Source organism: Prosopis cineraria, unplaced genomic scaffold, assembly GCF_029017545.1.
Source record: "Prosopis cineraria cultivar Desert tree isolate PC_DT_omini unplaced genomic scaffold, ASM2901754v1 PC11, whole genome shotgun sequence".
Lineage (NCBI taxonomy): Eukaryota > Viridiplantae > Streptophyta > Magnoliopsida > Fabales > Fabaceae > Prosopis > Prosopis cineraria.
In genome coordinates, this window is record NW_026555342.1 from 18,740,307 (window position 1) to 18,768,103 (window position 27,797).

General features: G+C 30.5%; 4 protein-coding genes across 4 annotated transcripts; 2 read left to right on the plus strand and 2 right to left on the minus strand.

The window, feature by feature from the left end:
* The first annotated feature begins 652 nt into the window (after positions 1-652).
* On the plus strand, positions 653-2,587 carry LOC129287033 (phospholipase A1-IIgamma-like). Its single transcript, XM_054923176.1, has 2 exons — positions 653-1,311; positions 1,784-2,587. The coding sequence occupies exons 1-2, from the start codon at positions 724-726 to the stop codon at positions 2,384-2,386; spliced, it is 1,191 nt and encodes a 396-aa protein (XP_054779151.1). The 5' UTR covers positions 653-723; the 3' UTR covers positions 2,387-2,587.
* Positions 2,588-13,430: 10,843 nt separating this feature from the next.
* LOC129287289 (phospholipase A1-IIgamma-like) lies at positions 13,431-15,353 on the plus strand. The gene is made up of 2 exons (XM_054923504.1): positions 13,431-14,090; positions 14,538-15,353. The coding sequence occupies exons 1-2, from the start codon at positions 13,506-13,508 to the stop codon at positions 15,141-15,143; spliced, it is 1,191 nt and encodes a 396-aa protein (XP_054779479.1). The 5' UTR covers positions 13,431-13,505; the 3' UTR covers positions 15,144-15,353.
* A 482-nt stretch (positions 15,354-15,835) lies between these two features.
* On the minus strand, positions 15,836-18,096 carry LOC129286255 (uncharacterized). Its single transcript, XM_054922257.1, has 2 exons — positions 17,799-18,096; positions 15,836-16,037 (listed from the first exon to the last, which is right to left on the minus strand). The coding sequence occupies exons 1-2, from the start codon at positions 18,094-18,096 to the stop codon at positions 15,982-15,984; spliced, it is 354 nt and encodes a 117-aa protein (XP_054778232.1). The 3' UTR covers positions 15,836-15,981.
* A 926-nt stretch (positions 18,097-19,022) lies between these two features.
* Positions 19,023-21,402, minus strand: LOC129286821 (phospholipase A1-IIgamma-like). The gene is made up of 2 exons (XM_054922883.1): positions 20,664-21,402; positions 19,023-19,855 (listed from the first exon to the last, which is right to left on the minus strand). Exons 1-2 carry the CDS (start codon positions 21,300-21,302, stop codon positions 19,232-19,234), a joined length of 1,263 nt encoding a protein of 420 aa, XP_054778858.1. The 5' UTR covers positions 21,303-21,402; the 3' UTR covers positions 19,023-19,231.
* Between the last annotated feature and the right edge of the window lie 6,395 nt (positions 21,403-27,797).

A 27,797-nucleotide genomic window follows, 5' to 3' on the forward strand; every position in this document is an offset into this window, starting at 1 on the left:
TATTAATATATGAATAAAAGTTGTGAATGGAAAGTTGTGAATTTTTTTAAAATGAATAATGGGCAAAAGTGTCATTTTTTATAATTTCGTAATGATAGAAATATGGGAGAATGATATTAAAGTCCCACATAAGAGAATTAATTACTACAAGGTCCATTGATAACTGAACTAAATTACATTGACAACACAACCAGTTGTCAATCTAGTTTAGTTCAGTTGTCAATGGACCTTGCAGTAATTAATTCCCTTATATGGGACCTAACTATAATTCTCCCTAGAAATATCTCTTGGGACTTTAGAAGAATTATGCCATTTTGTGGGACCAATGCGTCATTTACATAATTTAAATAGATTTTTCTGTCATTTTTCTTATATAATTTTGAATTGTTAGAATTAATGTGTTAATATATGTTCAACTTGCTGCCAAGGTTTAAGCCTCCTAATTTGGAATATTTCAAAATCGGTGTGAATAGTGTGGAAACCATTATTGGTCACGAAACCTATAGTTTATCTCTAGATGCTAAGAACTAAACAATAAACACTTGTCATATATTATCATCGAAGAGATTCACACCCAAAAGAAATCGAACAAAGGATTTGATTTCAATTAGTCAAAGGAACGAAAGTCAGACAAATGAAAAATAATTCTGCACATGAAGAGAAACCTATCCATAAAGCAAGAGTTCAAGACGTGGATAATTACGATCACACAGAAACACAAAGATGAGCAATATTGCTCGAAGATGGAGACTCCTAAGTGGGCAAAATCATTGGGAGGGTCTTCTAAAACCTCTTGACATCGATCTGCGAAGGTACTTAATTCACTATGGAGAAAGGACACAAGCCACGTACGATACTTTCATCTCAGAAAAAGCTTCCAAGTTTGCAGGAGCAAGCAAGTATGCAAAGCAGAACTTATTTGCAGGGGTGGGTTTGGAGAATGGGAATCCCTTCATGTACAGTGTGGCCAAGTATCTGTATGCAACATCACAAATCGAAGTTCCTGAAGCTTTTGTGATAAAACCATCGCGAAAGGATGCTTGGTGCAAGGAATCAAACTGGATAGGGTATGTTGCTGTTGCGACAGATGAAGGCAAGGCTGTGCTAGGAAGGAGGGATATTGTGATTTCTTGGAGAGGAACATTAAGAACGTTAGAGTGGATTAACGATTTTCAATTCCTGTTGGTGCCTGCTCCTATACTGTTTGGTGGTAAGGGTTTGGGTGATCCTAAAGTGCATCAAGGTTGGTACTCCATGTACACTTCAAGTGATCTTCAATCTCGATTCAATACAACCAGTGCAAGAGACCAGGTATTTGTTTATTTTTCTTTTGTTTCTTTCCCCTATGGGAGCAAACTGCTCATACATGGTGGCTATAATTTTAAAATTCTGCAAACTAATCATGTCGGTTATATTTAGACTTAATCTTCTCTGTAGTTTTAAAATTTTTTGATCCAACATGTTGCAATTTTTCTCAAAATTGTTCATAAGATTCCATCTTAATTTTTACTTCCAATATATGTATATAGTATTCCCACTGAAGCAAAAATTGAAGTTCCACACACATACAATTTATGCTGTACATAATACAGAAGATTAAAAAAAAAAAGATGAAAAATGTGGTCATACTAAAGGAAAATGACTTCTGAAGGAAAGAAATCCCTTTCTTGAGTAGATCCCGATATCTGACAACTTACTAGACCAAAATAAAACATCATAAGTGAGATAAGAAAACAATTTCCAATATTTCTATATATGACACTAATTAATGCTTTATTTGCAGGTCCTAAGTGAGATAAGAAGGCTATTAGATTTATACAAGGATGAAGAAATCAGCATAACTGTAGTGGGACACAGTTTAGGGGCTGCACTCGCAACCCTAAACGCAGTGGACATAGCTCGAAATGGCTACAACAAGCCAACAAACGCACCAGAAAGAGCATGTCCTGTGACAGCATTTCTATTCGGGTGCCCTCGAGTTGGAGAATTCATCTTCAAGAAGGTCTTCAATGAGTTGAAAGATCTGAGAGCCTTAAGAGTAGAGAATATTCTTGATATTGTTCCGAAGTACCCCCTTTTGCCCTATTTAGAAGTGGGTGAAGAACTGAAGATGAACACTCAGAAATCTCCATACTTGAAGAGTCCAGGGACAGTCAATACTTGGCATAACTTGGAGTGTTACCTTCATGGCATCGCAGGAACACAAGGACTCGATGGAGGGTTTAAATTACTGGTGAATCGTGATATTGCACTAGCGAACAAGCGTTATGATGCTTTGAAAGATGAGAATCATGTTCCTGCGTCTTGGTGGATTCAGAAAAATAAGGGAATGGTTCAACAAGATGGATCGTGGGAGCTGATGGATCATGAAGATGGTGCCTTTTGACTCGTCAACGTTATATAAAAATACATAAAAAAAGCGTCGTTTCGTGTTCAAAATTGTTATGAATTATGATTCTGAGTGTTCTAATAAAATATCGACAATGCATGTCATTTTAATTTCTGTAATAGTGGAGGAATCCATTTACATTGTAACCCAAAATGATTCGGTAAGTTGGAATAACATATCTACTAGGATATTGCATAATGCACGTGAGAGTTCTTTTGATAATACGGCATTGACGTTGTCTCTTTTCTTTTTCTTTTTCTTTTTCTTTTTCGTTTTTGGGTAGACAGTCTCTTTTCCTTTTGTCTTTCATAATTCAGTTCTATACTTTGGCTTATATGTTTTTTTTTTTTGCCCAATTGTATCCACTTCCTTCATCCATTTGACGTTTACACTGTTCAATCATTGAAAGGTGGATTCATAATGGGAAAAAAAGGAAATTAGAAATCAATAACTACGATAACTTATTTCGCATGCATGGAAAGTACATTGAGAATAGAGGCATATTATATGTACCAGCTAGTTAATTAGTTATGTCCGAAATTGGAAGGTTGAAACTGTTATTTTCAGGAGTTGCGAATTTATTTTTGGCCATCGATGAAAAACCATGGTTGAAAAATATCTAGTTCTTTCAGAATAAGATTAATATTAAACTATAATTTGTATACTGTATTATCCACACTACCCAAAAGAGGGTAAATTCTCTTGGTACTTACTAGTATACAGAAATAGACTTTAGGATCGCTCATATAGAAACGCTCCTATAATTAAGGGGAGGTGATATGGGAAGAATTTATTTCTGTAAACACTACCATTAATTGTCATTTACTACACAACGAAAAAATCACTACAAGCAATATCAATCTCTAATCATTTTCCAAACTCTCCACAAGCAAAAACAACCAAGAAATAATTACCCATTACAAGAAAAATAAAGAAAGCACGAGAACATTTAGAGAAAATACCCGAGAGAATAACAATGGCTAACAGAACAATGGGCCCGAGAGGAAAATAAGAAATCTAATGCCCCGCCACTTTGATTTAAACAACAAAATATGACGGGTATTTAAAATATTGTCATATTTATAGCCTCTAAAACGACATGTACAAGTCCCTGTCATTTTAGAGCCCATAAGATGTTTGGAGGGGGAGCCCAAATATAGTATGTATTTATTTACTTGTCATATTTGGGCTTCTCCTACATATGATGGGTAAATCAAAACATGTTATAGTTGGTTCCCCTTTTTTTCAAAAAATAAAAAATTATGAACTCTAAATATGATAGGTATTTGATTTACCCGTCGTATTTACTAAAACTTAAATATGGCAAGTTTTATATACTCATCATATTTGAGCTTCTCCTATTAACGTTTGACTAATATGTCACGCGTTCTTGTTTATAGGAGTGTTTTGCTAATATATTTTAATTTTTTTATTAGTGATTATAGACTAGAACCACTACTTTCTAGCCACTTTTGTAACATTCCAAATTGTGGCTCAAAAGCTCAAGAACTTGTCTTAATTTAGGGAGCTATTAAGTCAAGTTAAGTAGGAGTTTCGCCGGTGCCTTGTAAAGATAGAATGCTTTTCAAGAACTAAATAAAAAAATAAAAGGTTTTCTAGGGCCAAGGTGTAAATGTTCTTAAAAATTATGGAATAGTCCTCAAAGTTAAACAATAAACTATTTAAAGTCCAGAAGAGTTCATGATTGGCTAGAAGGAATAAGTAAGACCTAAAGAGCAACAAAAGCATCTAAGATTAGTTTCTGAAAATAATCAACATAATTGTTAGCTTAAACAAAGATAAAGTTATTTGACAACTTATCTTTAAATCCCAAGTCTCTTAGAAAATGATCACCGTTAGATTCTAAAGGTTGCAATAAATCTAAAAAGGGCTCAAAAAGATCACAGTTAAATGTTAAGATCATAGTTAAATCTCATGATCATAGTAGATTTAGTATAAAGTTGTTAAGCCACAAAGTATAATTGTTCTATAGGAAAATGATAATCTATGAGTTCAGAATATGACATTTTAGCTTGGTTAACTTTTACAAAGAGAGTATATAATGAATTAATACATCTAGTTCTTCGTTGGACAAATAATTAAATTCTAATTCTGAGATTGAAATAAAAAAACCGAAAAGTTAGAAAAAAATACCTCTGTATATGATTCAAGAATGTTAATCTTATTAGAAGCATGATTCGATTAAAAATTCCCCGTGTGAAGGTCTATTCTGTAAATTCAACCAAAACATAAATATGGGGATGCATTTCTTCCATGTCATAGGAAACAAATTAGGAATTATATTTAATTTATGAAATAAATAAGGGTTAAATAACAATATGTTTAGAAGCGTCTTGGACATTAAATATTTGTTAAACGTAATATTTCCTTCAACATTTGAAAACACAATACAAGATTGTCTTTATTGCAAAAAAATATTAATTTTGACCAATATATAGTTGACTAAAAAGATTATAAAAAGGACTTCAAAAATTATAAAAAAGGAATCAAAAAATTATAAATAAGTGTCTTATAAAAAATTAATATGGGTTAAGTTTACTAAATCACAAATAAATACCAAGAGACAATTTTATTTCTTTCCATCTTGTTATAATTTAATATTGATCTCTTGTTATTTATTTGTAATTTAGAGAACTTAATTAATATTAATTTTCTTATAAGGTACATATTTATAATTTTTTAGATTTTTTTGTAATTTTTAAGATTTTTCTTTGCAATTTTCTAGTTTACTAACTGTAAAAATTAATTTTGTTAATGGTACACAATGTACCGTTTTCAAATGTTGAATTTACACACACAAAAAGAGTTTCTGAACATATAATGTAGAATAAAATTGTCCGTTAACCTCATAAATAAAATAAAAAACAAAACACACAGGTTTGGTGGCTGGTCGTTATCGGTCTCAACCGCGGGTGGCCATCGCCCAACGTGAAATCCATCATTTAATACACCCCATTCTGAATATAAAAGATGCTAGCACTGTTGCAACAAGGATGTTAAACTTGTGAGAGTTTGCTTCTGTTAACAAATAGCTATTAAAATATAAATTTGTTTAAGAATATTTTAACCAAGCTTGCATTTATTCTGAGTTTATGAATTAGTTGACACGATTTTGTAAGTTACAAATATAAAAATGATAAACTCAGAGGTAAACTCGTAAGTTTAATCGAGTTTGTATCTAGTCTGAATTTATGAGTGAGTTGACATGATTTTATAAGTTAAAAACGTAAAAACGTTAAACTCGTAGAGTTAATTTAAGAATTTGACAACTATGGTTGCAACCATCTTTTGAATGGCGATGGTTTCGCACAATAAACACAACAAAATTGCCTTGATGACCTCGAGCTGAGTACTCTATTGTCTCAATCCTTTTTTTCTTTGATGAAATTATCCAAATCATTAATATATGATGAAGTTAACAAAATTCATATTTATTAAAAAATATTAGTTATAATTTTGAAATTGTAAAAAAAAATTATAACTTTTCAATTCTACCCTTCTTTATAATTAATGAGCACAATACAATAATGTTGTTTAGGAATTTAAATGATAATGAATAAAAAAAGGAGTATAGTTGGAAAAAAATATATTAGTTATCCTAACTTTGTCTTATATTTAGAATTACTTTTTTAAAATTTAATCTTTTTTATACAAAAAATCCATCTTATATTAAAAACTGGAAGAAATATTTTATAATCTAGCAAACAAAAGAATCTGATTTTATCGGCGGATTGCCTCGGCTAAACGGGAAAAAGCAAGAAAAAGGAGAAAAATAATAATATAATGATATGCAAAAAGACGAACACATCACAAAAAGATTTTCAAAATGAAAAAAAGATTATTTCTGTTCACATCATCATCATAATCAACATAATATTTTTGTTCACGACATGTTAATCAACTAAAGATTTTTTGAGTCTTTTTTTTTAAGAAAAGGATCCTGAAGTCTCTATTGACAAGTTGCTTTTATATTTATTTCTTTTAGGGTTTTTAAACAACTACATTTATTAATTACGGTTTTAAAAACACAACACAATACTAGCATATAAAACACTGTACGTGGATTAATTTATTTTTGGCCAATAAAGCACCACTTCTAATATAGAAATTCATGAATTAAACTTTAGTCACCCCAAACTCTTCTGGATGCATCCCAGTTCAATATTTTTAAACACTTTTACACCCAATGAATTAGTTAATTGTCTTTAAAACTACACATTCTTTTCATATTTATTTTTATTTAATGGTGTTTCAGTTAGAAAACGTTATTAATGACACCCCTCATTAAGGGTATTTAAAAAAAAAAACCTTATAGTATTTTTTAACATGATATTTTGAAAAAAATTGTTATAATATTGAATGGAAAGACTATATATATTCTTGAAGTGTTTGGAACTTGGCATAAATTGGAGGGCTCATATTAGGGAGTTGATGCTTCGAAGTTTGAGAGATGAAAATCTTGTTCCTGCGTCGTAATGGTGGGTTGAGATGAATAAGGGAATGGTTCATCAAGAAGATGATTCGTGGCAGCTGATGGATCATGTGGTTAAATAAATAAATAAACGTGGTTTCGTATTTAAAATATTGTAATGATTCCGAGATGTTCCAATAAAAGTATAACAATAGATTTGTTTTAAATTTTTTTTTAGTAGTGGAAGAACCCATTTACATTGTAAGCCAAAGTGATTCAATAAGTAAAAATAAAATATATATTTTCTCTTCTTTATAAATTCCTTTTAATATGATTTATTAAAATAAAAAAGTGAGAAAACTTAAATTTCATTTATTTTTATATAAAAATTCAATAAAATTTTAATTTTATCCTTATTAAATATGCTTATTTTAAAAATAAAATATTTTAACATTTGAAACTTTTTTGATAAGCAAAATTTAAAGATGGACATAAAAATTATAAAAAAATGCCCTATAAAAAAGATAAAAACAAATACTCTTCTTCTATATCGTATAAACACAGAGAAGGATACTGCATGTGAATTCATATAATATGACATTGGCTATATTGCATGTGAATTCTTTTAATACGACATTGGCATTCTCTCTTTCGTTTTTGTCCTACATAAATAAATTCTACACTTCCTAGCTTACTCCCTCATGCCCTGTTTATAGGGGGAGGAAAAGGACATTTTTACTCTTATTTATAAATTGTTATTAAATTTTCATCATAAAATTTTTTTATTCGTACTATTTATCATAAATCTTTTATAACTAAAATGTTCTTAAATTATTTGTTTAACTTAAAATTACTTATTAACTCAATTAAAAAACTCGTTATATTATACATTTTGCATACTCAATATTATTTTGTAATAACATAAAGTGGATTTGTTAAAACTTTTACTTGACTTGTTATTTTAGCAATGATACATGTAAATTCAATAAAAGAACTTGTTAACAACGCATGTCGCATATTCAATCTTATTGACTTGTTACAACATGAAATAACTTATTAAAATTGTAACTTGATTCGTTAATTTAGTAATGTTACTTGTTGACTCAATAAAAAAAACTTGTTATTGATACAGTATACATTTTGCATATTCAATATTATTTTATAACAATATGAAATGGATTTGTTAAAATTTTAACTTGATATATTATTTTAGTAAAGTTACTTGTCGGGACTTTGGTTGTTACAAAAAATTAATTGGATAACATTTTAGTCATATCCCTTGAAAACATAATTTCAATTCATTAGTTCTGCAATGTAATTTTAAAATTGTTCGGAACTGATTTGAAATAGAGTCACATCTCTAGTCCAGAAATGAATTTCTACCTATGTATAATATCCATTTCATGTTTACGCTGTTCCATTAAAAGGTGGATTCATAATCGAAAGAATGGAAATTAGAAATTAATATCTATATATAACATCTCACATTTATGGAAAGAACTTTAAGATTAATTAGAAGTATAATATGCATCAGCTAGTTAATTCTCAAATTGGGAATTTGAAACTGTTATTCTCAGGAGTTGCGAAAACCATGGATTTTTTTGGCTAAAATATACATTTAGTTCTTTAATTTTATATAACATTTCATTGAGTTCCTTTACTTTATAAAGTATCTTTTTAGTCTTTTAACCTAAATATTCCAACAAATTTTTATATTAAACTTTCAAATATTAACAAAACATTCTCAAATGTTGACATATTAAATTTAATTTTTTTCAAAATAAAAATGAATGGCACAATAATAATCATTTGAAATTAGCAATGTTAGGGTTAAAAGGACTAAAAGATGTTTTACAAAATTAAAGAACTAAATTAAAATTTTATATAAAGTTAGAGAACTGAAAGTAGACTTTAGGTTTTTTTTTTTTTTTTGCCATCCGTTAATAACATGGTTGAAAATTAGGTATCACTCTGTAGTGCTCTTAGGATAAGATTAATATCGAGTCATAATTAATTTGTACTCTCCCCTATTCTATTTAAAAGGTGGAGAGCAAATAATTTTTTGTCCTATTTATTAAGTATATTATCATTGACTTTTTATGGCAAGTTTTTCCACTTACTCCTTCTGTCCCTATATATAAGAAGTTTCCTAAAACATCTTTTGTTCCTAAATATAAAAGGTTGTTGGTATATTTTTTAATCAATGGACCATTATATCTTTATTAAATTAAAAAGAGAAAAATATAAGTAATCTCATTGATTTACTTTGAAAAAAGAGATTCATTTTTTATTTTTAATAATTAGGGGAAAAATTGAAAAGTTGCTATGCTTCTAATTAGATAGCTAACTTTTATTGGTTTACATGATTTGATTAAAAATATCTTATATATAAGGACAGAGGGAGTATCTCTTATTGAATATTAGTGAGGGAAAATATATTATTAAAGTATGTACTCCATCTTGACCACAACATATGACATTTCTTTTAAAACCCTTGCTTGATCCAAAATATGATGTATTAAATAGTTTTTATAATTGTTTTTTTTCAACTATACTCCTACTTTCTTTATTACTCCTTTTTTTGTTTTTTTAAAAAAAGGATGTATTGATATTTCAATTGTTATTGTTACGGAACTCATATATAATTTAATGAAGGTTTAATGGGAAAGATGTACTTTTCAAAATATTTTACCTAACTTTTTTTGAGAACTAGTTACAAATGCATATATTATGATCCAAAGGGAGTATGTATATTTAATAGTGAAAAAATTGAAAAGTTATTAAATTTTTATACAGAGTTAATGAGTTTAAATATTTTTTTATTTTTCATAAAATATGTTAAAAGTAACTAATAAATATAACTAGATAAAGTATGTTATACTCTCTCTGCCCAAAATTATAAGATATTTTTAGATAAAATCACGTATATCAATAAAGCTCATCAAAGTATTTTAAAACCTTAATTTTTAAGACAAAAATGTAAAATTTTAAGAATACTCTCCATTTAATACTTTATTTGAAAAAAAAATATTAAAGAGAAGAATATATAAGAAGGACAATATTAAAAAGATATCATTAATAATAACTTATTTTTGTTAAAGTATCTTATATTTTAGGATGTTATATCCCCCCAAAAGTGTCTAGTATCCACACTCCCCCAAAATGGGTAAACTCTATTGGTACGCACTAGCACCAAAATACCCTTCGATCCTTATTATAAGACATTTTTTAGAATAATTCTTTGATCCTTAATAGTATAAGACACTTAATAGGTAATAATTTTGTTTTTTTCTAATATTACCCCTATGTAAACTCATTAATTATGATAATAAATGTAATAGAAATTTGAAAATTTTTCATTTTATAAAAGGGGTAAAATTAGGATTTTATTTTAATTATGTTCAGATAAAGTTAATAACTTAATCACCTCTCCTTGATTCTAGTAAAGTAGTTAGAGGTGCCTTGTAATGGGGTGCTAAAGGAGTACCCCCTTTAATCCTATTTATAAGTTATTTCTAATATATTTACTAGAATTAATGAAAATCTTAAATCTCATTAACTCTATCTTAAAATTTAACAAGTTTTCACCTCTACCGCTTAATAAGGTTAAAATGAATTATTTTAAATAAATTTTCCTAACATTAAATAAGGGCAGAAATGTAAAGATGAATATAAAAAATAATAAAGTATCCTATAAATAAAATTAAAATTAATCTTTACTCTCTTCCCAATAAATATAATAAGAGGAGTAGGTTTTGATATCATCCATATAGGAGCGTTAATAATAAAAACGCTCCAATAATTACGGGTGGGAGTGAGTTACAATGATTTATTATTTTTATAAATGCTCTCATTTGTTGTCGTCATCGAATTTTGGGTCTAGATGCTAAAAATATGCCTGAGTTTAGTAAGCTAAGCCTAGTTAAGCAAGAGTCTCAAAAGTGCCATGAGAAGATAGAATAACTTTCACGAACTAAATCACAAATTAAAAGTTTTTCCGGGTCAAAGTATAAATATTCTTAGTAATTATGGAATAATACCCACAGCCAGATAATATGCCATCTATAGTCCAAAAAAGTTCAAGATAGGTTAAAAGGAATAAATAAAACCTAAAAGATAATGGAGACATCTAAGATTAGTCTTAAAAAATAATGGGTATAATTGTCAGATTCTGTATAGGTAAAACTATTCGACAACTTTATCCTTAAGTGTTGAGTCTTCTAGAGATTATTATTATATCTCAAGGTTGCAATAGACTTTAGTAGAAAGTTATTTAACCATGAAACTACAATTATTTTTTTGGAAGACGTTGACTTAAAATGAGTTCTAAATTTAAAGACCTCCTTAATGTAGAGAGCAGATAATGGGTAAATACCTCTAATTCCTCGTTTGGAGTTGGAACAAATAAATTCCAACTCTGGTATTAAAATAAAAAGCGAAAGGTTAAAAAAATAATATGTGTTCAATCAAGATTCAAGAATGTTGATTTAAGCACAAGCATGATTCGACTAAAATTCATCAGTCTTTTCCTTCCATGTCCCATACTCCATGTGGAGGTCTCTTCCCTTTCCTGATCAACCAAAACATAAATATGGGGATGTATTACTCCAATATATCATAGAAAAATAAATTAAAAATTATATTTAACTTATCAACTAAATAAAATAAAAAACAAAACACACATATTTGGTGGTGGGTCCTTGTCGCTCTTAGGTGGCCAGCGCTCAACGTGATAACAACCATCATTAATACATCCCAATCTCAACGTTTGAAAAATACTCCCTCCTGTGTTAAATGAAAAAAAATTAAATTTCATATTTGTATTTTATTCTCTCATGTAATTAATAAGTTTAAATAAGGGTAATACTAGAAAAATGTAATTAATGTCCTAACAAGTGCCTTATATTATAAGAATCATCAATCTCTTCTAGAATGTGGTATATAATAAGGATTGAAGGGAGTAGTAATTAGATCCTATTTTATTAATCCAGCTAAAAAAAAGTCTTATTTAATGGTCGGATGTATTTGGCCAAGCGAAAAAAAAGGAAAAAATAATTATATAATGATATACAAAGACGTACGCATCGCAAAGATTTTCAAAATAGTAATAGTAGTAATAATAATAATAATTTTGTTCGCATCATGAGTTAACCCACTAAAGACTTCTCAAGTCTAATTTTGTGATATTTTCTAGGATAACTGTTAGAAAAAAAATAGATTATTGAAAAAAACTGATAAATATGATTGATTATGTCATACATATGATACAATTGATTTATAAAATTGATTAATAAGATTGATTTTTGTGATACATTAATAAGCTTTATTTTAAACAGGATTGAAATGTAGTATTGAGTAGTTTTGACAAGCATAATTGAAAATGATTTTGTAAAAATATAAATAAATACTATATATATATATATATATATGGCTGTTTGGATATTTTCTTAAAAAAATTATGATTTTAAATTCATAATTGAGTTTGGCATGAATTGAAGTTTTAACCTTTAAAATTGATTAATTTTTGTATCCAAACATGCGCCTAAAGTCTCTTTTTATATGGCTATATATTACTAGATCATATTCAAACATTATTCGGCCTAATTTGGAATAACTCTTCCAAAAGTTATTTTCTATGTTCACACAAACTCAACTTGAGACTCCATGCTTAAATGGTCATAGTCCCTTTCACTGAAATCAACACCAGTTGGTACATGCAACTAAAGTCTCTACTAACCTGTTTCTTTCATATTTTCAAACAACTACATTTATTATTTGCGAGTTTAAAGACACAACACTGCAGGAAGCTTAGGCGCGTATATTACTAGCATTTTACCATTTTTCATGTCTGTATAGTGTATATGCACTGTGGATTAATTTCTCTTTGGCATTAAAATATATTAATTCATGAAGTGCACTTTAGTCACCCCAAACATATTCTAAGTTCTTAATTTAGATTTCTTTATCAGAATTATAGGATGATCGGACTTCGCATACATGATTTGCTTCGTTTGAACAGATAATTAATTTACACACGAAATAGACTACGTCAATAAATTATAATGTTCCTCCAAATTATTGGTCATCGTGCGTCAAGACAGCAATTATAACTTCAATTGTTAATTGTGAACAATTGCTTTAATATAATTGTCGAATATATGCCGCAGTCAACATTGACAGTTTCTAGTAAAAGTTCAATTTTGCAGTCAAGATTTAAAAGTGATAATTTGTAACAATTCTGGAAACCATTATTGCTTACGAAACCTATATAGTTGATCACGAAATGATAAGAACTGAATAACAAACACCATTTTTTATATTATCATTGATTCGCAGTTCCCCAGAGATATTAGGGGAATAATAAATTAAAGAGGTGAAAGCTAAGTCAAAGACGTCTCAAAAATAATTCTGCAGGTGAACAAATACCTATCTATAGCTAACAAAGGCTGACCTAATGAGTAAGAATTTGATCCATAATCTACAAGGTAATAGAATCAAATTTCGCTATCATTGTGAGGATATTGTTGGTGGCAATATGTAAGGACCTCTATAAGTACTCCTTGAGTTCGACACCAGCTCACTCCAACTTTTTGTTATATAAAAGAAAGAAATACCTATCTATAAAAGCAAGAGTTCTAGGGGCGGATGGGCATCCACACTGAACACTAAGAAAGAAATAAAAAGATGAGTATTGCTCAAAGATGGAGACTCCTAAGTGGACAAGACCATTGGGAGGGTCTGCTAAACCCTCTTAATATCGATTTACGAAGGTACATAATCCACTATGGAGAAAGGACACAAGCCACGTACGATACTTTCATCTCAGGAAAAGCTTCCAAGTATGCAGGAGCAAGCAAGTACTCCAAGAGGAACTTGTTTACAAGGGTGGGTTTGGAGAATGGGAATCCCTTCAAGTACAGCGTGACCAAGTATCTGTATGCAACATCACAAATCGGTCTTCCTGATGCTTTTATAATAAAATCATTGTCAAGTGAAGCTTGGAGCAAGGAATCAAACTGGATAGGGTATGTTGCTGTGGCTACAGATGAGGGCAAATCTGTGTTAGGAAGGAGAGATATTGTGATTGCTTCGAGAGGAACAATAAAAACGTTAGAGTGGATTAACGATCTCCAATTCCTGTTGGTTCCTGCTCCTATAATTTTTGATGGTGCAGGGTTATTCGATCCTAAAGTGCATCAAGGTTGGTACTCTATGTACACTTCAAATAATCCTCAATCTCCATTCAATACAACCAGTGCAAGAGACCAGGTATTTCTTTTCTTTCTTTGTTTTTTTTTTCCTTTTTGGCCTTTGGTAAGAAATTACTGACCATCTAGAAGCTTATTAGATTCTGACTAATTTGACTGAGTCAGGTCGAGTCCCAAATGAGGGTTGTTGTCCTAAAGACTTACAAATCGAGTAAAACCGAAGTCTATAATTTTTAAATTGTGATTTTTTATAGTGTTATTTTTTGTTAGAATGTTTAAGTGTGAGAGTACTTAAGTTGATGTGGTAAGTCCTATATCTTGATCTTGATAATTAATATATAATAAAAGAGAAGGATCCACAAACTTAAACTTTGTGCTTTTGGGTTAAGATGTAGTGTCGTTGTTCTACTGCAAATGAGGTGTCCTTTCACTGTTTTTGACTTTTAATTACTCTGTCAATTGATTCAATTCAAGATTTTTCTTGGAAATACTAATGTTTTATTTGTAGGTCCTAAGTGAGGTAAGAAAGCTAGTCGACTTATACAAACATGAAGAAATCAGCATAACTGTAGTGAGGCACAGTTTAGGAGCTTCACTGACTACCCTAAACGCAGTGGACATAGCTCGAAATGGCCACAACAAGCCAACCGAGGCACCAGACAAAGCATGTCCTGTCACAGCCTTTCTTTATGCGAGCCCTCGAGTTGGTGAATTGAACTTCCACAGGGTTTTCAATGAACTGGAAGATCTGAGAGCCTTACGAGTCAAGAATATTCTTGATATTGTTCCAAACTATCCTCCTTTGCCCTTTCTGGATGTGGGTGAAGAGCTGTTAATTAATACTCAGAATTCACCGTACCTGAAGAGTCCAGGTACAATCAGTACTTGGCATAACTTGGAGAGTTATCTGCATGTAGTTGCAGGAACACAAGGACTCGTTGCAGAGTTTGAATTGGTTGTGAATCGTGATATTGCACTTCCAAACAAGAGCGATGATTGTTTGAAAGATGAAAATCTTGTTCCTGCGTCATGGTGGGTTGAGAAGAACATGGGAATGGTTCAACAAGAAGATGGCTCGTGGAAGCTGATGGACCATGAGGAGGATGATTTCTAATTCGTCAAGGTTATGAATAAAACGTGCTCGTATTTAAAATTGTTGTGGTGCTGTGTGTTTCAATAAAATATCAACCATGCGTGTATTTTTCCTCCCTTCCAATTGTGGAATTTATTTAAGTTGTAAGCCGAAATGATTCGGTATGATGGAATAAACTATCTTCTATATTGCATATGAGTTCATTTAACAAGGCATTGGCGTTGTCCCTTTCCTTTGTGCCGCCCTACATAAATAAGTTCTAAACTTTGACTTCTATATCTATTATTTGGCTGATTGGTACCACACCCTTCTGTATTTAATTAATTGACGGATCCATATCAATTATTAAAAATTGGATTCAGAATGGAACGAATGGAAATTATGATGGGTTTAATGGCAGCTCGCTTTTTAATCATAAAATAGTATTTCTCTTATTTTATTTATAAGCCATTTTCAACATGTTTAACTGAAATTAAGGAAAACTTTGAAATTTATTAACTGTCACACCCTAAAAATAGGAGTGACTGGCACGGGATATGCACCTAAACACACATCCATTAAGCCTAATTCAAGAAATGTTCCATATTAAAAATAATTTTTATTTAAATAAAGCTTTAATATTTTTGTAAAAATTCTGACAAAATTTCCCTTGAGAATAGGATCCACTAAAATTTTACAATACAAAATTTTTAAAGAAATACTATAACATGTAGGAGCACAACTTCTACCAGCCAACAGACAAAATATCTACAAAATAAAGACTCTAACTATAGCCTATATGGAGCACCTATAATATTATTTATAAAATACAATGTATAAATTAAAATTTGACATAAAATAAAAATTAACCAAAAAGGCGTCACAACTTCAATCCAGTGACAATCTCTTGAAGGATCTGAGGAAGGTACAAGTTGCCTGAAACCAAAAATATTTTTCAGTGAATAACGTCTTAACCATAATATTTTTGCAAAATCAAAATGAAGAAACTATAACATTTACATAAATTAAGGAGAAAACAATTCAATGTAACCAAATTTGTGAACAGGAAATAAAAGTTCTATATAACTTCAATATCAAGAAACTTTAAATTTATAATGACAAAGTAGCTTTAACATTTAATTTTGACAAATCAAACATGATTAAATAAATAAAGATAATAACAATTGCAAATTAAAAACCATTAGAGTACGAAATCATCAGTTAATTAAAATCTCATACTTTTGGGGATTCATCAAAACAATTCACAAACATGAACACACAGTCCACAAGGATAAATAACCAAATGTAGCCTGAGTTACGAAATAAACGTGGACACATAGTTCACAAGAGTAATAATGCTAACCAAATGTGGCTCGAAGCCACGAAAACAAAGGCGAGTACGAGATCCACGAATAACAAATGTGAGAACAGAGCTCACGAAAATTAAACTAGCTAGTCATTTACCATGGTGCGCTAAGGGCTAACGGAACTACCGTTAGCAACCAGTGTTCTATATAAAGTCTCCTTCAAATCCATTTTTAAACGTGCGAGAAAATCATCACTTTGAAAATAAAATTTTCATTTTCAATATCAAACTCACATGAATCATTTTTCCATAGCAATTCAATAATTTCTAAAATGTGATCTCATAATTAGAATCCAAGCTTGTATTTACTGATTAACTAAAATAATCAATTCTAGTAAAATAATTTCACAAATTAAAGTAATTTAATCAACAAAATATCTAATAATCACATTGTTGTTGTAAAAGAATTTGCATAAAAATATAATATTTTAATAAAGAAAATTTTATTGAAATATTAGTTGGGACGCTATCCACTTACCGAAAGTGTTCTCAAAGTACAAGATTCTCCTCTTACCACATTAATCAATTTTTTTTTCTTCCCAACTCCCTAAATATAGAGTATATTAGGCTCTTAATATACTTATAACAATGCTAAAAACGTTCTTCCAACATTAACACACACACACACAAAACGATTATAAATTTAAAACTTTAGAATCCATAATGTATTTCTTTGTTGACATAACAAATTTTCCAATTCACTCAAAAGAGTTTTGTAGCATTCAAAGCTATTATCACATTATTTATCAACAATCATATATTTCTTAAGAATTCAAGTAATTTGATACTACTTTCATACTCAACTTACCTTTGGGATTTGCAAATTAAATTCATAGAGCAATAACACTCAATTTAGACATATCCCTCACAAGAATCACTATTTTTTTTGTACAAAAATAAAGCTTCTAATGGCCATTATGTCAAACACCTTACATGCATTAATTTTTCAAGCTCAATCCAAACTTCTTCCTATTTATTCCATCTCCCAAAATTCTCTAATATGGATAAATAAATAATTCAGCTCCCTAAGTTCCATATTCTTCTTTGGATAAATCAATATTAGCTCAAGAAGATTCAGATTCTCATCTCCTCACATTTCACACGGCAGCAAGCTGAAAAAAGAAACAAACCACAAGCTACACTAATTAAACACACGCACGCGCGCAAACACAGTAGTGAAGGCAAATTTCACAACATATTCACACGCACAGAGTTAACTGAAAGAAGAGTTGGAAGTTCCAACCATGAATATGCAGCATCGATAAAAATGGAGGGGAAGGAGAAATCAACGAAAAGCAGAGTAAGAAGAAACTATGCTGCAAGAGCAGTACCTACGGTGATGTACGGACCGAGAAAGAGTAAGGAGGAAGTTCCAAACCACCCACAGCCTCCACAGCAGTGATCGATGGCAACACTAACCAGAGAAAACAGAACCGAGACGAGGAAGAAGAATGCACAGAAGGGAGATCCCGACCAGTACAGCTCTCTAACGACAGCAACACAAAACCACGCTGGCGACGGTAGCTGGGATAAGCGCCGAAAAATGGAGGGAGAGAAGGCAGTTCTTCCTGGCTCTTGAATGTTCGAAATTTCAGAAGGAAGAGAAGAAAGAAATGGGCGGTGGTGCATGCGTGTGCTCTGAAATTCCTCACCTTCTCTTATTTATTCATTCCTTTTTATTGCAGAAGGACATAAATGGAAATTTGAGATTGAAACAAAATAAAAAAATATTTCACTTTTAATTTCTGTAAAGTTTGATCTGAGGACCACCTAAATGAGTGTCTGCCTAATCTAATCCCCACTGCACTGACCCTTCTTCTTGTTGAATATGTGCATGAAACAAATACAAATACTGTTAAAAGGTACTATTACATATTTTAATTTTACTTTAAAAAAAATTTATGAGTCATTACAAGAACCTAATAAATGATTTGCTGCCACATATATCACTAGGCTAAATTTTTTTTTAACATCTTCTACAAAAATTTTTTTAAATAAATACATAAAAATGTTATAATTAATATTAATATATATATATATATATATATTCAAGGCTATTACATTAACTTTGTCTAAATATTGAATAAGTTTGTAATTTTTCCTATATTGTGTACTTTCTCTCACCAATATTTAAGGGAGGGTAAAGAATTTATGATAAACTTTAATAATGTGACCCTTATAAATAAGATTGAAAGGAGTGTATGATGAGATGGGATACCGCATTAATCAGATTTATTTTGTTTTGTTTTAAAGATTTTAAGATTTTTGTTTTATAAGGAAAAATTTATATACTTACCCTTGTTAAAAATATGTCTTAGGATTTGAACTTTAATTTGAAGCATAGTGGCGGGCGAATTGTATTTTCTTTGCCGCCAAAAATGCCCAAGTAAATATGTCGCATTCCTTCTTCACTTGCGTAGTTCCCTGTAAAAATTAAGCCATTCTCTCCCTCAACCAATTTATTTATGATCTTTTCAATATTGAAATTTTTATTTTTATTATATATATATATATATCTAAATTTATATTTGTCAATGATTTTATTAAAAAGCATATTAAGTCAAAATCACATAGCACATAAATATAAATTACATTACAGCAAACACAATTCTTCATGTAATCAAGTTTGGACAAACAATTTAACCCTAACTTAGCTACACAAGCTGAAATCCAACAATGTAATATCAACTATCTTAGACACCCAAACTTGAAACAACTAGGAGACAGTACAACAATGACCCTACTGTCTTAGACACACACAGAATTAAACCTCATTAATGGAAACATCAACTTCAGGTTCAGGATCTGGCATGATCCAAGAACCGTCACGTTGTTGAACCAAGCCTTTGTTTGCATCCACCCTCCAAGCCTCAGGAATCTGATAGTCTTCCTTCAAAGCACCCATGCCTTTGTTCACAAGTGCTATGTCCCTTTTAACCTCTAAGTTAAATCCTCCTTTGCTCCCTTGTGTTCCTGCAACTCCATGCAAATAAACCTCCAGATTATGCCAACTCTTCACATCCCCTGGTTGTTTTAAGAAGCTTGATTTTTGAGTATCAATCTCTAACTCTTCTCCAACATCTGCATAACCCAAGAATGGATGCCTTGGAACAATATCATTTTTATTAGTAATACGTAAGATGCGAAGATCTTTTTGACTAGAGAAGAACTTTCGAAAATCTGGATCTCCAACTCTAGGGCTTGCAAATACAAATGCTGTGACCGGACAAGCTTTATCAGATTCGTCTTTTCGAATGTTAATGCCATTAGCGACTATGTCAACTGCATTTAATGTTGCAATTGCTGCACCTAAGCTGTGGCCGCTTACTGTTATGCTGACTTCTTCACCTTTAAATTTATCCACAAGCCTTCGAATTTCAGTCAAAACCTGCACAATGAAATTACAAAAATGAATCTCAAGTTGAACACTGTGTTGCATGCTTTAATTAAAATGGAGTTACAAATTCAGTCCTTGGAATTAATACAAGATACTCCCTCTAGTTCTATTTATAAATCACTTTCAGTATATTTTACTGGAACCAAAGAAAATTTTAAACTTCATTAATTTTGTCTAAAAATTTAAAAAGTTTTTACCATTACCACTAATAAATATTCTTAAATCTCGTTGTTGATATTTTTATTCAAAACATTTAATAAGGGCAAAAATATAAAGAGGAGCATTGAAAATTGATAAGTAAACCTATAAATAAGACCAAATTTTTTCTTCTCTTTTTGCCTTATAAATATGACTAGAGGAGAAGATCACTATTTTGTTTAGTGATGTTTGCCATTATGGTTGTGGAAAAAAAACAAATTACTTAATCCATGCAAATTATCATCTTTTTGTATTTCTTTTTCTCTCCCTCTTGCATAAATACAAGCAAACACATTACCTAGATTTGAATCTTCTTCATACTCTCTCTCAATATCTCTCTTAGTGCCTAATCTCATCGGTTCATTTAGTTATTCATTTGGTTTGACAGTATACAATTTCTAATTGTGACATTAAACCAAATATATTATTCATTTAATCACTACCAAATAAAGAAGTATTATAATCTTGTTTTCAAATTATTTATGTGATGATAATAAATATTTGGCCATTAAATCAAATAGGAAATTAAATCAATGGATAAGATTGGATATGGAGAGACGGATTGAGAAAGAGTAAGAAGAGAATCCAAATCCCACATCACCTGAGTTCTTGCGCTAGTTTTGTTGAAGATTGACTTTGAGTGGGTCGCTGTGTAGATAGAGTAAAAGCCTCTGTGTACTTTAATATCAGATTTATTAGGACCAAAAACGATTGGAGCATCATCCAATATGAACTCAAAATCTTTAGCCCATTCCACCATCTGCTGAGTTCCTCTCCAAGCAATTGCAATGTCTCTCCTCCCTAAAATGGCTTTGCCTTCATCGGTGGCCACAGCTACGTACCCTATCCAGTTTGATTCTTCAACATCCTCTAATATAAGAAAATCCTTTTCTGAGGTTGCATACAGGAATTTTGTCACCTCGTACTTGAAAGGATTTCCTTTTTCCAAACCAACCTTGGAAAAGAATTCTCTTTTCCCATAACGGCTCCTTCCAACGTACTTGGATTGTTCATCGTCGTTAAAAGCATCATATGTGGCTTGAGCCATTTCTCCATAGTGTATTATGTACCTACGAAGATCAATATCAAGTGGGTCTAGCAAATCCTTCCAATTATGTTCGCCACTAAGTTCTCTCCAGTTTGTTGCAATGCTTCCGGGCTTGGCCACCTTCGTTTTATCTTCTTCAAGATGATCACCCACCGCATTAGAATCCGTGGTTTTGCTTTCACTGCCACCCATTTCGTTCTTCTTCTTCTTCTTCTTCTTTATGAATTTTGCTTTCTCTTTGCATGCCTATTTATTCTTGGAGATTATGACCTCTTCTCTGCCACTTGCATGCGCTGTATTTCTGAATTTGTTGACGCTTTAATTTGAAAAGTATTTGGCAATGTTGATTCAGTCTTTTATAGAAAATGCATGTAAAAGATAAGTGTTAGAACGTCAGGTTTTAAAATTCAAATTTCTTGTTCCGTACGACGTTGATTAAGCAATTAGAATGTTAGCTTTTTTAAAATTATCGTTTCCCATCAATATTTGCAAGCCTACGGGTTGATTTCGTTTTGGAAATGAATGCTTGTTGTTTATGGAACAATTTAATGACCATAATTGACATTTTCGTATTTTAAAGGCTAAATTATTCTGACCTTTGAACTAGTTCATTCGATATGGATAACAGAAAACACGTGTACAGGATATAAAAATGTATTGTCCTCTATTATACATTGGCTGCTAAAAGATTAAGCAGACATTTTAAATTGTGTTTGCAAATCCTCTTAAACAAATGATATGAACTCGTCAATCTTCACTAATACTGAAAGCGTGAATATATAATATTGGAAAACATACGTGTCCAAGAAATCAAAATATACATTTCACAATGTTATAAGTTGCTTGGGGAAGAAGAAAATTTAAACTATGCTCGAAAATAGAGATAAGGCAAATATTTCACTTCTTCGAAATGTTCGATTTGTGTTGAGGAGTCATGTTGTTGCTTTACTGAAGATAATTTTGTTTTACTATTGAAATGAAAATCAATTATAATGAAGTTACCTATCACCACCAAAATTTTATGATAAAATCTTGGGAAGTATTTTGAAAAGAAAATGAAAAGGATGATATATGAGAACAAAGATATGTTCAAGAGTTAATTTGTACGAAACTAATGGGGCCAAAAAATTCATTTTGATTACACCATTCAATTAGATGCAACAAAAATTTTTAAATAAAAGGAAAATAAATAAAAACAGATTTATGAAAAGAAAATAATATTACTTATTTACTTGGACAACCGACTTAACAACCAAAAATAAAATGTAGGTTCAACGTACACTATGATAGATATAAAATAGGTAATTGCTTCTTGTTTTTTTTTTTGGTGGAAATAGGGAGTTAGTAAAAGTAGGTTGTCCTTTTTTATGCAAGCAAAATAATAGTCTGAAATTGACGGGTGTTCAATTATTCAGACAAAAAAAAAAACCAGTTTATTCATTATAAATAACAGAAGAAACGTGTAAAAGATACCATTTTAAATTGTTTCATCATGATAACATTTTAAAACAATATGGATGGAATATGAAGTCGTGAATCTTTTACTTTCAAATATTGGGGAAAAAAACTATTTTATTCAGCGTGTACATATATAATATTGAGGAACATGCGTGTCCGAGATGTCAAAAACATATTTTACTCTATGTTATACGTTGACTGGGAAAGAAGAAATTTTAAACTATGATTGAAAATCGAAAGGTGGGGGACATTACACATCTTCAAAATTTACCAGTTCGTGAGATTTGTTTTGAGTATTCCTTGTTTTGCTTTGACTTAGTATTTTCTCAAAAGGCAAAATTATGCTGAATGATCAAATTAACAAATTATAATTATAATTGAGTAAAAGGCATGTAAATAGGGGGATACGTGTTGAAGGATCATAAAGCGTATAACAGTAAATAGAAATTTAGAAATTTAAATAGTTAGCTTACCAAGAATATTATTAATATATTCGTTGAAATGAAAAAAATTATAAGCGTATAAAAACAAATAAAATTATTGTGGAGATAAAACAAATAAAAGATACGGATACTAAAGAGTTTTATAACTATTACACCAATAATTAAAGATCTTTTAATTGCAAATAATGATTATGATCCTTTCAAGATATTTTAATAATTTGAGGTCTTCAGTTGTTATGAATCCCTCCATTCACATGGTCCGTAATTGTCATTTTTTCACCATCAATTCTCATTAGTTTGGCCTTTCTATTGATTGATTACTGTTATCTAACTCCGGCTTTAGCACATGTAAATTTAACTGTGACACCATCACATTCACGTGACGTTCTAGAGCTAAACACTCACCAAACTTAAATAGCTCAAAATTCAAAGTAAAAGCGTTCGGTACAAACAATGATCTTAGCCACGAGGTTTATTTTATTAGGCAATTTGTATTTGGAATTTTTCAAAACAGCTCAATGTATTGGCCGCCATGGATATATTAAATATGGCTTGAAAAATTAAACAATTAGTACGTGCGTGCGTATATTCCAAACAAAATTGAAGTCAACTTTATCATTTTACATACTGATTGGGAGCAAGATTATTTACATTATGATTGCAAAAATCCTAAATCATAAGGAAGATCAGAAGAAAAGTTGATACTCCAAGAAACACCAATTAACCAAAAGTTCTTAAATTTTGAACTTTGCAAAACTAATAAAATAGTAAGCTTGACACGTAACAAAAATCGAAGGTGAAATAAAACAAAAGATTCAAGACATACAAAATTATCCTAGTTTAGGGCTACTCAGTTGGCCTATTCATTCCATTCCCTAGAATGCTTTTTGAGATTTCCACTTTATTTGACATGATTTAAATACATTCTTGACAACCAAATACAATCTCAAACTATCACGAGTCTGCGACATTCTCTTCCCCTTGCAAGGATATGTGTTTATTCCCACTCAAGATTATATAATAAATAGAAACAAATGATCATAAAGTAACTAGAAATATGAAACCTCACTTTATGAGTAACTAATAATGCCTTCAGTCTTATTAATAAATTACTTTTAACATATTTTACCAGAGTTAATGAAAATTCTATTAGAAAAAATTTTAAATGTTAATATTAATTCTTCCTCTTCAGAATATTCTTCTGAAGAAGATTGTCAAAGTAAAGAAATTTGTAATTGTTCAGAAAAATTACAAATAAATACCTTAGATAAAGAAAATTTAAAATTTTTAATCGAAATAATAGAAAAAATTCAGGATGAAAACATAAAAAACCAATATTTACTAAAAATAAAAGATATTATTGATAGGGAAGATAAGAATAATTTAGATTATACATTTGAACCTATTAGTATAAATAAAATAATAAAAAGATTTGATAACTTTTATAATAAAACCGTAGGAATAAAAGAATTACAGGAAGAAATTAGAAATATTAAGCAAGAAATTAGAGAATTAAAAAATAATGAGATATAGAGAGATATTGAAATATTACAAATAAAAGCTTTAATTGAAAATCCTGAAATAGAGAAAAATAGTGAAGATATTAATGAAATTTCAACAGAAATTAATCAAGATAGATATATTAATATAATATCTCAAATAACTTATAGAAAATGGTATTGCCAAGTTAATTTGGTAATAAATCAAGAATTTACTAAAACCATTGTAGTTTTAGTAGATTCTAGTGTGGATATGAATTATATTCAAGAAGGATTAATTCCTACTAAATATTATGAAAAAACTTTTGAAAAAATTGGAACAGAAAATAATTCTCGTCTTGATATAAAATATAAATTAACCAATGCTCATATTTGTAACCAAGGAATATGTTTTAAAAACATATTCATGTTAGTTAAAACCTGGCTCTAATACTAAAAGGGCGATGGGGCCGAAACAGATCGATACAACAAATAAGATTTCAATCATAAAATAAAACAAAGTATTACAAAATAAAAATTCACAATATTATTGAACAGAAGGGTACAACAAGTATGCTTACAATGAAATGAAGGAAGGAGACTAGGAGTAGGAAGACTATGAGGTTTAGAAGATAAGGAAGAAGAGAAATGAAAGCACACAAAAGAACCTGATGCTCCTAAACTGATATAGGAGCGAGATTTATAGAGATATTTCGTCCTTCAATTTATCTAAACCTCAGGTTATTTACAATGGTTGGGTTCGGTTACTAAACCTTACCCGTGAATTATTTACTTTGTCAAACCATAATTGCTTCAACTTCTTTCTTTCTTTTTCTTGTTCCCATTTTTTCTTTTTGGCTTCATGCTCCCAATTTCTTTGGTCTTGTTTCCACTTTTGCTTTCTCGTGAGGGCCTATCTGATTAACTTACTCATACTCCTTTTTTGCTTTCTTCTTTCAGCAGGATATGATATTGATTGCTATTTCTTTTGTGAACCACCATTTGAAAGTCTTCAAAATTGACTTCATAAATGTCTTGTTCTATATTTGTCTCTTCCCCAGTTTCTATCTGTTGAGTGGATGACCTTACATCTTCTGACGCTACTTAAGAGGCTACTTCATTGATTAAGGAGGCCTATTCTTCTCTCACTTTTGCTGCTGCCAATTGTGTCATCAATTTATTCTTTTCTGCTTGAAAGGATGTTGATTCTTTAGCCTTTTACTTTACTTCTTGCGTAACTTTTTTCAATAATCCTTGGATTTTTCTTATGACTGCTTCTTTCCTCGCAAAATTTTGAATATATTTATCCCACCATTTTACCTTAAATGTTCTAACAAGGTAAAATATGGAAGGACAAGGCTGTCTTTGATCCATTATAGAAAAGCACCAACTCATGATCCATGGCACTCTCATATAATAGACAAACCAGAAGGACAATGTCTTTGGGCACGACTCATACTAGTTTTGAAGAGATATACAAATATGGAAGGACAAGGCTGTCTTTGAACCTGACATGTGTTTAATCTTAGGGAGTTGCCGCACGATCAACCCGATATGACGGAATAGCTCTTAAGGACAATGTCTTTGGGCACGACTCATACTATAATTTTACTCGTTGGTGCCAACAATTGTAAGAGCTACTGCATGTAAGTTAATCTTGTTTGGCTATACTAAACTTGATGGTTTTGGACCCGGTGGAAGCATGTGACGAGGCAGCGAGATTCAATGATGTTGATGAACAAAATTGAGTGTTGGGGCACATGTGAGTAAGCATTGGTTGAAATGGGTAATGATGGAAGCGAACACCAATAATCCCAAATTTGCCCCAAAATTCGGACTCATTTAAGACCTCAAAGGCACCACATTTTGAGTAGAAAGTCCCAGCATATGAAGACTGATAGATATTACAATCAAACAAAGCATGGCTATATTGGAGTCTTTAAAATTAAATAGCAGTTCTCTCTTCGAGAAGTAATCCACATGGGTATTGGGAGCACAGTTAACTGATTCAAATGGGTCCTACGAAGGTAATATTTCCTTTCAACCTCAATTATATGCTAGAGTAGCTATATATATATATACACACAGCACTCGATAAAAATAAAATGAGATTCATAAAGACCTAGAAACAAGATAATGAAGCTTTCCGGTTGTGAACTGAATGATAAATAGGACCCACACATTTCAATGATTGATAGAGCATTCATTCATACTAGGCCCCTTTGTTTGAGTGCTCTTGCTCTGCTGTGTTGACAATTCCATGTAGAATATTGTCTTTAAATCTATAATTTTGTCCTACGGAGGCAAAGTGTTTAGTCAAGTGTTTGAATTAGTCTTATTTTGTGGTTTTAGGCTATTTGTCATTAATCTGTAATAAAGTATTGCAATGACAAAAATAGCACTTATATCTAATTATAAACCATTATCATTTATTCTACTAAATGCCGTTGATAGTTTAGTGTTCATTACAATTTTAAATGGGGGTAGATTATAGAACGGTTAATGTTTTGTTTTTGTTTTTGTTTTTGTTTTTGTTTTTTTGGGATCTTGAGTACTAGTGAATGAATTAATATTTATGCAGTCTCTTTTCTTCTGATGAATTGTTTTAGAAACATAAATAAAAGTATATCAAGTGATGGATATACATTTTATTTCATGAATACAATCTAGTCTAGTATTAGTATTATTATTATTATAGCAATTGTTGTTTTGCTGGCTAAGTCAAGGACGTAGCAGTCCAAATATGGAAGAGTTCCTCTCTTGAAAAACAAAGTTGGGGACGTTATCTTCTCTTTATATTTAATTTTCATTATTTTCAATGGGGTATCTAGGTTCAATAATGGCCATATATTGATTCGTCAAAAAAGGCCTCGAGTACGTTTATAATATATATGGTACATTTATAACTAGATTGCATTCATTGTAAATCATAATTGTAATAGACATAAGAAAGGTATTCAATTACCATATATATGGATTGTTTATGATAAAATATAATGAGCATTCAGTTTTATAAATATTGTTAAGAATGGAACATAATGTTGGAGACTACGGGAAAAAAGAATGTTACCGTTGGTTTCTTAAAGAAGTTTAACTATCACTTATGTTGACATTGAAGTATTGGTTTTCTTTGTATTAATTTATCTACTCACAATTGTTTTTTAATTTGTGAGTTACAAATTCAATCACATGAAGTGTGATTAATTGTGTTGATAATATTGTTGTCCTATCCGGTTGTGAAATGCAAAAAGGATTTGGAACATAATGCACGATTGATTGCATACTGTGTAATATACTTGGAATATAGC

Excerpts from the sequence above, each read along its gene's own strand:
- LOC129286255 (XM_054922257.1), bottom strand. The coding sequence starts at position 18,096 with ATGCACCACCGCCCATTTCTTTCTTCTCTTCCTTCTGAAATTTCGAAC. Across the intron at positions 16,038-17,798 it reads CGGTCCGTACATCACCGTAG|GCAACTTGTACCTTCCTCAG; the intron begins GTACTGCTCTTG and ends TTTTGGTTTCAG.
- LOC129286821 (XM_054922883.1), bottom strand. The coding sequence starts at position 21,302 with ATGGGTGGCAGTGAAAGCAAAACCACGGATTCTAATGCGGTGGGTGAT. Across the intron at positions 19,856-20,663 it reads AAACTAGCGCAAGAACTCAG|GTTTTGACTGAAATTCGAAG; the intron begins GTGATGTGGGAT and ends TTCATTGTGCAG.
- LOC129287033 (XM_054923176.1), top strand. The coding sequence starts at position 724 with ATGAGCAATATTGCTCGAAGATGGAGACTCCTAAGTGGGCAAAATCAT. Across the intron at positions 1,312-1,783 it reads CAACCAGTGCAAGAGACCAG|GTCCTAAGTGAGATAAGAAG; the intron begins GTATTTGTTTAT and ends CTTTATTTGCAG.
- LOC129287289 (XM_054923504.1), top strand. The coding sequence starts at position 13,506 with ATGAGTATTGCTCAAAGATGGAGACTCCTAAGTGGACAAGACCATTGG. Across the intron at positions 14,091-14,537 it reads CAACCAGTGCAAGAGACCAG|GTCCTAAGTGAGGTAAGAAA; the intron begins GTATTTCTTTTC and ends TTTTATTTGTAG.